This window comes from Crocuta crocuta, unplaced genomic scaffold (genome assembly GCF_008692635.1).
Source record: "Crocuta crocuta isolate KB4526 unplaced genomic scaffold, BGI_CrCroc_1.0 scaffold333, whole genome shotgun sequence".
In the NCBI taxonomy this organism is placed as follows: domain Eukaryota; kingdom Metazoa; phylum Chordata; class Mammalia; order Carnivora; family Hyaenidae; genus Crocuta; species Crocuta crocuta.
In genome coordinates, this window is record NW_027532856.1 from 2,065,355 (window position 1) to 2,077,783 (window position 12,429).

At 34.3% G+C, this 12,429-nt stretch overlaps 1 protein-coding gene across 1 annotated transcript in view; it reads left to right on the top strand.

Moving 5' to 3' along the window:
- Positions 1-12,429, top strand: part of BCAS3 (BCAS3 microtubule associated cell migration factor) — a 586,605-nt gene that overhangs the window by 266,320 nt on the left and 307,856 nt on the right. Inside the window, exon 18 of the mRNA XM_077745617.1 lies at positions 519-669. Coding sequence (XP_077601743.1) covers positions 519-669 — 151 coding nt within the window. The remainder of the gene's footprint in view (positions 1-518; positions 670-12,429) is intronic.

The window sequence follows — 12,429 nt, forward strand, 5'->3', positions numbered from 1 at the left end:
GCCTATGACTTTTGTTAGGTTCATGCTGTGTCTCTCATTCTACTCTTTGTGGATACTCATCTCATGACTCATTTTTCTTCCACCCTCCCAGCCTTCATAGGCTGCTGTGGCTGGAATATTCTACCCACTTACTTTCAACTTGTTTAGAGTATTGCTCCATGCCTCCACTAGACTACCTTACATCTTCCTGTTTTGTTTTCTGTTACCATCCTGTATTTCTTCATAAGACCATAAAATTATAATTAAATTTTGTACTAATTATTTGTATAACCATTTAACATCTATCCAATTCTATATCCTCCATTCCTCTATCCCCAAACACTTAAGTCTCTGTTTATAATCAAGTCATACTTGGTGTTGCCAGTATCTTTTGTTTTCTCCCACCCATATAACCATGATTCCTTTAGAATCATTTCTGCCTTTGATAACTTTCTTAAATGGTTAGTGGAGTGAGTGCAAATCACATTAGAGAAGGAAACATCTCTTGGTGATGCTTTTCTTTATTTTTCTTTTTGCAGGGAAACTAAACAGCCAAGACTCCTACAATAATTTTGCCAACAACAACCCTGGCAACCCTCGGCTCTCTCCTCTCCCCAGCTTGATGGTATTGATGCCTCTTGCACAAATCAAGCAACCAATGACGTTGGGGACCATCACCAAACGAACAGGGTAAGGCCTTAGGCTTGCTACTTTTTTAAAAAGCTATTTTAGAAGATTGGATACATGAAAATAAAACATACATTTTCTTTGGGTTGTTTGAGTACGTTCTTCATTTCCAGCTGACGTGAGACTTAATGGCAGCAGAATAAATACAAAGTATAGAACATGAACAAACGTACTCAAATACAACCATGTGCACATACGTTCATAGCAAAGACAAAGCAGTGACAAGTTGTGAAAACTAGTACTGGCTAATAAAAACCAGACCCATCTACTCAGTCTTATACTTGCTGCCTTGTGGCTTTGTCTGAAAGTACAGTTTCAGTTTCTTGCTTTTGTGGACATAATCTGGATTTACAATGATTACCAAATTTTACCTGGCCCATATACTAACGAAAGAACTTTGTTAGATGATAACCATGTTTCTAAAACTTAAGGGGAAAAAAATCACCTCTATTGTGGTATAATTTACAAATAATAATCTGTCATTAGTGTTATGGCAATGTGATATTATGGGTAGTTTTCAAAAGCCAAAGATATTTGATGACTCACTTGATGTGTCTGTGCTTATTTTAGCTATTTAAAAACATTTTTGATTACTACTGGTTAGGAATATAAAATTATCACTTCTTTTAGTTCCTGAAAATAAAGTAGTATATCTAAGGTATCATTAGATCATCAGTCAGATAATGATTCTAAAGTTCCATTTGTACCAGAAAAAATATATATCTATAGGCAAATTACCTATTTCATCAATAAGCAATCCTGAGATGTAACCTAATTTGAAATGAAACAACTGTAGTGAATTTTGTCTTCAGGTAGCTCAGAGAAAACCCAATCCTGGCTTCAAACAGTCCTCAAGGCCTTTCCAACAAAAGGAATAGATTAAATTATTTGGCTGCACTATCAATAGGTCTTAATATTTTTGTGCTGGATGGTAGTGTTTATAGAAGTCACTTTTGTGAGAAGAAATACTCATTCTCAGGGATAAGGCCTTTGAACTGCAGATTTCACTATAGTACAGAAATGGACTCTCTACCTAGTGGAGTGGTATTTGTATACAAAGTGATCTTATTGCTGAATGCAGAAATAAAATGGAATTTGTGGCATATTTGGGGAGGGGGAACAAAAAATATACTTAAGTCCCAAATTAAGCATGTTATAATATAGATCATTGGGCCTGTATTCCCTTTTTTTAAAAATTGACTTCAACTTTTTAACTATATTCAGTAATTTAAATAGAATGTTGACTTCCCTTTCCTCTTTATTTTGAAGTAAGATAAATAAAGGGGTGCCTGGGTGGCTCAGTCAGTTAAGTGTCCGACATTGGCTCAGGTCATGATCTCACGGTTTGTGAGTTCGAACCCCACATCAGGCTCTGTGCTGACAGCTTGGAGACTGGAGCCTGCTTCAGATTCTGGTCTCCCTCTTCCTCTGTCCCTCCCCTGCTCGCACTCTGTCTCTCCCTCTGCCCCTCAAAAATAAATAACCGTAAAAAATATTTAAAATTAGAATGGCTATGAATAGGAAAGAGATTATGAACTTATATTTACAGTTAGTTTATTTATTTATTTTTTTTGTATAATCTTTTCTGTCATGTAGAATCAAATAAAAATTAGACTAAATCTTGAATCATAATTTTAAAGTTATTTTTTTTACTCATAGAAGTCATCCATAATTGTACCTTCTTGATTCAACCGAGCATTGTACAATTCTGCAAAGTACTTATGAGTTTTGTGTGTGTTTCCCGAATCCAAGTGAAAGAATACTAAAAATTATTCTTCTTGAATTGAATTTTAGCTTTGTTTCTGGTATTGTTTTCAAAACTTATGAGCTATGCTGTTTTTATAATGTAAAGAATTCGCTCTCTTTTTCAAATAAGCTTTTCTAAGACAGTAACTGAGGTTCTGTGCATGAAATCCTATGATGTTAGAATTTAATTTCAATATTATTTGTGGGGAGGAGTGGAAACTGAGCCTACTTTTGTATATATTTGAATTTTTCCACAATAAAAAGATAAAGCTCTCACAGTCTTTCATGCTCTTCTCTTGCTACTCTCTATTTCTCTGCACTTAGCTGGACAGAAACATAATCATCTGGTGTCTCCTTCCACTGCCATACTTTGTGAACTTGGATAAATTTTACATTTCTTTTCTTTCTAAAACTTAGTCACAATTCCTCACTTTTTAGAGTGCATTTATTATGCTCCTTTATATTACAGACAATTTAGTAATTATTTATTAATGAAATAACTTAGATGAATTTGAGTTATGTGCTTTGGAATTAATATTAGTTCAAGGTACACATGTTACATTGTTGACTTGGCTTTTTATATCCATTCTCATACCATTATATTTTTGCTGAGTTTTTAAATTCTTTTCAGCATCTTCTGTATTGAAGTGTTTAAAGAGAATATTTGTCCCACAATGAATACTTGGTTTGTAATTTTTAAAAATTTTAATAGATTCAGATTTACAAAAAAAAATCATTATAAGACCAGTAAAATTGCCATTTTCCCCAAATGTTAACAATCCAGTATTTTTGCCTTATCATTCACATTCTCTCACTCTGTACACACACATACACACACACATACACACACACCATATTTTTCTTAAATTGTTTAAAAGTAGATTTAGTAACTCCTTATAAATTTCAATATATAACTTCTAAAATTAAAGATATTCTCTTACATAACCATAGTACAGTTATCAAAAGAGATTTTAAACCTCACTGTTGGTTTTTGTCATAGAGTTGTCTGTAATGACTTCTCTACCTGTAGTAGAGCCGTTAGGGCAGCACACAGTACCCTGCCTATTATTTTTCCCCCCTCCCCACCTGCTGTTCTTTTTTTATCCCACCCTTCCTGCAATTTTTTCTCTGACTTCCTATTAACACAGATCATAGTGACCTATAAACACTTTTATAATAGTATTAATAACTTATACTTGGCTATTCCTATAAGACTTAATACCCCTCAGACATTTTCTTTATTTTTAAATGTTTATTTATTTATGAGAGAGAGGGAGAGAGAAAGAGAGACAGAGACAGAGAGAGAGATTGAGAATTCCAGCAGGCTCTGTGTTGTTAGCGCAGAGCCTGAAGTGGGGTTAAACTCACAACTGTGAGATTATGACCTGAGCTGAAATCAAGAGTTGGATGCTTAACTAACTTGAGCCACCCAGGCACCCCTTCTAAACCACTTTCTGAAAGGTTTGTTGATTTTATCCAGAAATTGCTATAGTGTACTTTCCTTTTAATTTTTACTCTAAGTCACCCCAACATTTGTTCATAGAATTTTCAGAATACAATTTATGGTGTTATTACCTTAAAATTTAGCATTTTCACTGGAATACATGTATTTTGCCTTACCAAAAGTAATATTTGTTTTCTGAGAACAAAATATATTCCCTTAATTTCTATTTTTTATATATGCTGAGATTTGAACCAAATCTTATACATCTCATATCATTAGATTTCATCCCTTTAGATTTTAAGGGCTATATTTATTTCATTTTTATTAAAATTTTTTTACTATGACCAATTCTCAAGACTGCAGTTAGTAATTTGCATTATTTCCATTAAATTTTGTTATATTTACTGAGAATTTTACTTGCCATATTAAGGTTACCAGAGTGATGAGCAAATGGGATTTTCATTTTCTAGGTCTCTTCATTCTAGAAATTCTAATTTACTCTAACTTTCGTCTATGACATGCCTTTGCTAGCATTTTAAAAATAAAACTAACAAGAAGTATTTGACATGGATTATGTAGAAATAGAACACAGAGCTGACTCATTTATAGACATGTAAGGTCTGTGACTACTTCCAGTATGCCTGAATAATATATCTAATAAAATTATATACTTACCTTGGTTACATCAACATTTATTTATTCCATGTCTTATATATTTGGCATAAAGGCAAAATAAGCATAAAAAGTTGTATTTCTAGCAAAGAGATATTTAAGAATTGCCTAAGGATCCTATACTTGAATATTTAAATTGTGATAGAAGCCTCAGTTCAAGCCTTGAGGGGATAAACGTGTGCTTACCATATTTCACATCTGCCCTCTTATTTTTGGAAATATGTATCCCTGGAAGCCTGTGCAGTGTCAGGGACCATCTGTCTTACTCCAAGACATGCACGAGGCCAGTAGAACTACAAATGGCAAAAGACAGATGTATTTACACCTTCATGTTCTGTACCTTGAAGCAGCACTTGGGAGGAAAAAAGGCCTATTTTGGCAACAGCTGTTGTTTCACCTGACTCCAGTATGCATTGATGAAGGCAAAAGAAGTGCTAGAAATCATTTGGCTCAACAATCACTCCTTCAAACAGAGTCCATTTTCTTTCAGTGTAAGACTGGCGCATTGGAAAAACCTCCATCATGTTTTTATGATATGTAAATAAGAATAGTTCTCATCTCTTAAAGTGAAACGGGGTGCTAAGGAATTGCTCATTGTTTTGAAGTGTTAAGTATTTATAGTAGGAATTTATTAAGTAGCATTTCATAGATGTTTGGTTGAATTAATGAATCAAGTAAGTGATAAGGTTTTTTTTTTAATGCTTCCTATGTAAAATTTTACTAAATAGATAATTTTTCATCAGTATGCTTAATTTTATGTGCATTAAATCTAAAGTTATAAATATATACATATCATTGTTTAGGGGTAAACAGAGCAACAAGTTTCAAAAAGAGATCAGAGTAATTTCATGGGAATGAAAAATACAGATATTGGTAAAGAAGTTATTTCCTTGCTCTTAAATAACTGACCATTTTCAGTGAAGTAAACATGAGATGATTTGTTGTCTTTCATGTTTCTTTTGTCTTAAATGGAGCAGCTTCTAATTCTTTTCCCTTCTCCCATCTTTATATTTATTCGTGTTTTTGTGAGCAATTTGAAGTGGGTATTAGGAACCATGGGCCTGACACTGTAGACATAGGTTAATGTCGTCAAAGCATATTAACTTAGGAATCTGATGCCCTGACTTCTCAGTTGGCTCTGCTACATATTACCAGTGTGTCCTAGATAAGTTTCTTCATCTGAAGAATAGAAGTTTATATATTTGGATTATCATCTTTTAGCTGGACACTGTGTGAGTTCCCACCAGAGCTTTCGTTCCATTCCCTAATTTCTAAGCCTCACTCACTGTTGAGCCCTAGGCCAGTAACAAGAGCTTCATTTAGAAAACATAGATGATTGTTTTCATTTAGAAATGGAAACATTTAATAGCATTTATTTGATTATCTCAAATTTGTAGACCAAATCTGCCATAGAGTTTGCTAAGTGAGCAAATGACATTGCCATACAGAAGGCCTTGAAGAAAGGTCCATTCCTTCTTTTTCTAATTCAGTTAAGTCTGCCTTAACTTATCTACATAGTTTGGCCTGAGCCTCAAACCTTATATGCTAAGTTCTGAGAATTAAATGGGAAAGATTCAGAGAAAGACTCACCAGATACTGTAGCAGATGGTAATTCTTCACCTCCCAGCCTTGTCTTGTATAAGTGTTATTTTCTGATAACTAAGTTATAAATGTTTGGCTCCAAATATAAAATAACGGACAATGTATTTTCATTAGAATGGATATAGATATATCTGCATGTATAATATACTTACCACAGTCTGAGTTTACAATTTTTGTGCTCCATCATTGGAGTATTTAAAATATACCATGGTTGGTTCATTTTACCACAAATCTGTGGATTTTTTGTTTTTTTGAGTTAAGTCTACTATTAAAAATCAGTAGTGGTAATTGTACAGAAATTTGATAGTCTATGCTATTCTAGCGTCTTTTCTGCAACATCTGGCAGAATTTTAACATTATCTAATGTTTTTCTAATGAAAATCTTGAGTTTGTAATTTAACTTTGCATGTTGAGCATAGCTCAAATTAGATAGTGAACCAACCTGTTTCAGCTTCAATTTGCCCTATAGATCAATAATTTGAGATTTGCCATAGGTATCTTTAGTATAGAGTGGTTAAAATTAAATTAATGAAAAATGAAATGTAACACTGGAAAAATTGGCCCAAGGAGTAATTTTGCTCATATGTATATGAGAATTCTAAGTCCATTTCTGTAGTTCTTTAACAGAGCTACACAGAATGTAGCAGTCATTAAGGTTCCTAGAATATATTGGTAGAGAATACAGCTTTACATTACAATTTTACAAATAGTATTATATAACATTTTCTCTAGTTAGTATTTAACATTTATATGGGCTTATTCTTTTTTCAGTTTTTTTCTTTGAGACATTGGGGATGTATATTGACATATATCACTATGTAAGTTTAAGGTGTGTAGCATGATAGTTTGATTTACACATACAGTGGAATGATTACCAAGTGGGTTCAGCTAACATCCATCTTCTACTGATACAATAAAAAGAAAAGAAAGAAGAAAAGAAAAAAGGAAACACTTTTTCCTTGTGATGAGAACTCTTAGGATTTACTCTCTTAACAGCTTTCCTATATGTCATACCACAGACATGTGGTATGTTGTCATGTTGTACATCACATCCCTAGTACTGATTTATCTTATAACTGAAACTTTGTATCTTTTGACCACCTTCCTCCAATTCCCCCTTCTCCTACCTTCTGCATCTGTTAACCACAAGTCTGATCTCTTTTTCTGAGTTTTTTAAAAAAGATTTATCTTAAGATAAATAAGATCATATAGTATTTGTCTTTCTTTGATGTATTTCACTTAGCATGCCTTCAAGGTCTTTCCATGTTGTTTGAAATGGGCAGATTTCTTCATATTTTTATGGTTGGATAATATTCCACTATATATATACATATATATGTATATATATATATACACAAAAGNGACACTTCTGTTGTTTCCATGTCTTGGCTGTTGTAAATAATGCTAGGAACATGGGGATGTAGATATCTTTTTGTGTTTGTATTTTTATTTCCTTTGGTTATATTCCCAGAAGTGGAATTGCTGGATTATAGGGTAGTTGTATTTTTAATTTTTTGAGGATCTCCCCCCTACTGCTTTCCATCGTGGCTGTACCAGTTTACACCAACAATGCACGAGGGTTCCCTTTTCTCACATCTATGACAGCATTGCTACCTCTTGTCATTTTTAATTTAAATTTTAATTAGTTAACATACAGTGCAATATTGTTTTCAGGAGTAGAATTCAGTGACTCATCACTTACATGCAACACTCAGTACTCATCACAAGTGCCCTCCTTAATACCCATCCCCCACCCAGCCCAGCCCTCATCTACCTCCCTCCATCAACCCTAAGTTTGTTCTTTCTCTATTGGTTTTTTATTTAAAAACTTTTTTTAACTTTTTAAAATGTTTATTTATTTTTGAGAGAGAGAGACAGAGACAGAGAGTGAGTGAAGGAGGAGCAGAGAGAGAGGGAGACACAGAATCTGAAGCAGGCTCCAGGCTCTGAGCTGTCACCACACGGAACGATGTAGGGATTGAACTCTTGGAATTATGAGATCACGACCTGAGCCAAAGTCGGGCACTTAACTAACTGAGCCACCCAGGTGCCCCTTAAAATTTTTTAAAATGTTTATTTATTTTTGAGAGAGAGAGAGAGAAAGAGACAGAGGGCGAGTGGGGAAGGGGCAGAGAGAGCGGGAGACACATAATCTGAGCTGTCAGCACAGAGCCTGACGTGGGGCCCACAAACCATGAGATCATGACCTGAGCCGAAGTCAGNACACTGTCTCTCTCTTTCTCTCAGAAAAAAAAAATTAACTGACTGAGCCGGCCAGGCACCCGTGTTCTCTATTGTTAAGAGTCTCTTTTGGTTTGTTTTCCTCTCTCCTTTTCCCCTCACCCTCCCCCACTTCCCATATGTTCATCTGTTTGGTTTCTTAAATTCCACATATGAGTGAAATCATATGATATTTGTCTTTCTTTGATTGACGTATGTCGCTTGGCATAATGCCTTCTAGTCCCATCCATGTCATTGCAAATGGCAAGATTGTATTCTTTTTGGTGGCTGAATAATATTCCATTATATACATATATATTATATATACATTATATATATGTGTGTGTTTGTACGTGTGTGTGTATACACACACATTTATATGTGTATATATACACCACATCTTTATCCATTCATCAGTCAGTGAACATTTTGGCTCTCTCCATAGTTTGGCTGTTTATCTCTTGTCTTCTTCATCGTGGCATACTAACAGGCATGAGATGGCATCTCATTTTGCTTTTAATTTGAATTTCCCTAATCACTACTGATGTTGGGCACCTTTTAATGAACATGTTGGCCTTTTGTATATCTTCTTTGGAAAAATGTTTATTCAATTCATTTGCCCATTTTTTAATTGGGTTATTTATTTTTTTTTTTGCCGTTGAATGCATGTGTTCTTTATATATCAGATAGATGGTTTGAAAATATTTTTTCCCATTCTGTATTCTGTAGGTTGTCTTTTCACTTTGTTGGTGGTATCTTTTGCTGTGCAGAAGTTTTTAAAATTATTTTTAGTTTTGTTGCTTGTACGTTAGGTGTCATATTTTAAAAATTATTACTAAGACCCATGTCAAGGAGCTTTTGTTCCTGTGTTTTCTTCTAGGAGTTTCATGATTTCAGGTCTTACATTTAAATCTTTGATCCATTTTGAGTTAATTTTTGTGACTGGTGTAAGATACAGGCCCAGTTTCATTCTTTACATGTGAATATTCAGTTATCCCAGTACCATTTATTGAAGAGACTGTCATTTTTCTGTTGAGTATTCTTGGTTCCCTTGTCAAATATTAATGGACCTTGTATGTTAGCAATTCCGTTCCATTGGTCTGTTTGTTTTTATGCCAATACCATACTGTTTTGATGACTATAGCTTTATAGCATGTATACCTAATTTTCTTCCTTTCCCAAATCCCTTAAAATAAGAACAAAAAATTATTTTAAAAATAATGATGTGGTGGTGTGATGGGGGCCACAGAAGTAAGATAGTCTCAGCTTGGAAGAAAACATATCAAAGTTTTCTAACACTAGCTTATACCCTCTTACCTAGCTTGACGTCAGGAAGTATGATGTCTTCTGCTTTTGTTCTTCTTTTTTAGGATTTCTTCCAGCTAGTTGGGGTCTTTTGTGGTTCCATATAAATTTTAGGGAAGTTTTTTTCTATGTCTATAAAAAATGCCATTGGATCCTTGATAGGGTGCATTGAATTTATAGATAGCTTTTGGTAGTATTGACATTTGACATTAATTCTCACAGCTCATGACCACAGGATACCTTTTTATTTATTTGTGTCTTCTTTGATTTCATACATCAATGTCTCATAGTTTTTAGAGTAGAGATCTTTTAACTTCTTAGTTATATTTATTCCTAAGTGTGTTACTGTTTTTGATGCTGTTATAAATGGGATTGGTTCCATTGTTTCTTTTTCAAAAGATTTGTTGTTAGTGTATAGAAACTTTACTGAGTTTTCTATGTTAATTTTGTATCCCGTAACTTCCCTGAATTCATTGATTAGATTTAACAGTCCTTTGGTTAAGTCTTTAGGATTTTCTATAAATAAAATTATGTCATCTACAAATAGAGACCGTTTTACTTCTTTTTTCCCCCAATTCTTCTTTTCTTGCCTGATTGCTCTAGCTAGGACTTCCTGTATTGTGTTGAAAAGAGTGGTGAGAGTGGGTGCCACTGTCTTGTTCCTGATCTTAGAGGAAAAGCTTTCAGTCTTTCACCATTGAGTATGATGTTAGCTGTGCTTGTCATATATGGCCTTTATGTTGAGATGTGTTCCTTCTATGCTTGATTTGTTAAGAGTTTTATTATGGATGGATGTTAAATTTTGTCAGATGCTTTTCTGTGTCTGTTAGATGATCATCTGATTTTTCTTTTCATTCTACTAATGTTATATACCACATTGATTGATTTGGGTTATGTTGAACTATCCTTGCCATCCCCAGAAGGAATCTCACTTGATCATGGTGAATGTTCCTTTTAAAGTGCTGCCGAATTTGGTTTGCTAGTATTTTATTATTTTTCCATTTATATTCATTTGTAATATTGGCCTATAATTTTTTTTTTTTCTAGTGATGTCCTTTTCTGGTTTTGGTATCAGGATTATGCTGGCTTTGCAAAATGAGTTTGCGAGAGTTCCATCCACTTTGATTTTTTGGAAGAGATTAAGAGTTGGTGTTAATTCTTTAAAAGTTTGGTAAAATTTACCACTGAAGCCATCTAGTCCTGAGCTTTTCTTCATTAGGAGATTTTTGATTACTGATTCTGTCTCCTTACTAATATTAGTCTGTTTAGATTTTCTCTTTCTTATTTAGTCTTGGTAATTTGTATATTTCTAAGAATTTTTCCTTTTCTTCTAAATTGTCAGTTTGTTGGCATATAGTTGTTCATAATAAATATGGGCTCTGGTGTCTGCTATGTGATAGCGTCTGAATTCTCAGAAGACATGAGCAATTGAAAAATAGGACTTTCAGAATATGTTTATAGAATTTTTCTCTTAGACTCTAGTTAGTTCTTTAAAGATGATTGAACCGAATCATTTATACCTTTCAGTACTAAAGTCAGGTTATGGAAGAATTCAGCGTGTTCAAAATAAAATCTAGTTTTACCTTTTCCTTGCATTTAAAAAATCTTGGGGCACCTGGGTGGCTCAGTCGGTTAAACGTCCAACTTCAACTCAGGTCATGATCTCACAGTTGGTGGGTTTGAGCCCCGTGTCAGGCTCTGTACTGGCAGCTCAGAACCTGGAGCTTGCCTCAGATTCTGTGTCTCTCTCTCTCTCTCTGCCCCTTCCCTGCTCACACTGTGTCTCTCTCATTATCTTAAAATAAATAAACAGTAAAAAAAGATCTTCACATATGCTTTGCTTTCAGCTAGTAAGACCAAAGCTTTTGTTTTATAATCGGACATTTAACAAAATGAATCGGCGTTTAAAAACTTATATAGCATTAATATTATTATATAAAACAATTCCTTCTTGTCTTCCGAGAATCTCAGGAAGAAACCCATTGAGAGCCAATGGTCAAGTCATTTCATGTTGCACTATAAATAAGTCTATAAAAAATATTTCTGGATTTTTAATCTCTTGGCCAGCCCTGATGCTTTCGAATCAGAATTCAGCTTAAAAAAACACATAATTGTGACAAAGTGAATATATTTTGTATGGCAGGATTGCTAAACCTGCTGAAACTTAATAGTGTTGAGAAAACACAGAAATTCTTAATATCTGAGCATCATAATTTGAGTTGCATATGTTAATTCAAACGGTTTTATTCAACATACACTCCCACTCACATACTCTCTTCTTCTTTCTAACTACCCTCATATAAAACTACAACTGTGGGAATTTGAAAGGGGAGGGGAAATCATAGGCGAAGACAGCTGGATCATGGACTTGTTCTTTGTGACTTTTTATTTTCATTCTTTTGCTACTGAGGAAAGATGAAGCAGGCACATTTCAAAAGAACAGCTGACACTACCCATACAAAGTCAGTAATTACGTCAGTCCCTCTAATTCTTTGGAGTTTGTGGCTCTTCTTTTACATGTATGTGGCAGAGGTCCAGTTTGTAGGAGTGGGTAAGAAGTGGGTACGTGTAGATGGGGAACATGCCAAGTGTGAGAGCGGGTCCTCATTCAGTTTCTCCAGCTCTCGGTTTTCGCCTTGAGTTGTGTTGGCCAATGGTTCCTTATTTGGTTGAAGAAGGGTTGCTTTTAACTCACACAACTGGGTTATGTTGTGAACAGTGAGAACTGTATTGTCTTTAAATTTGACAATGCTGCTGCTTTGTACAGGCCTGTT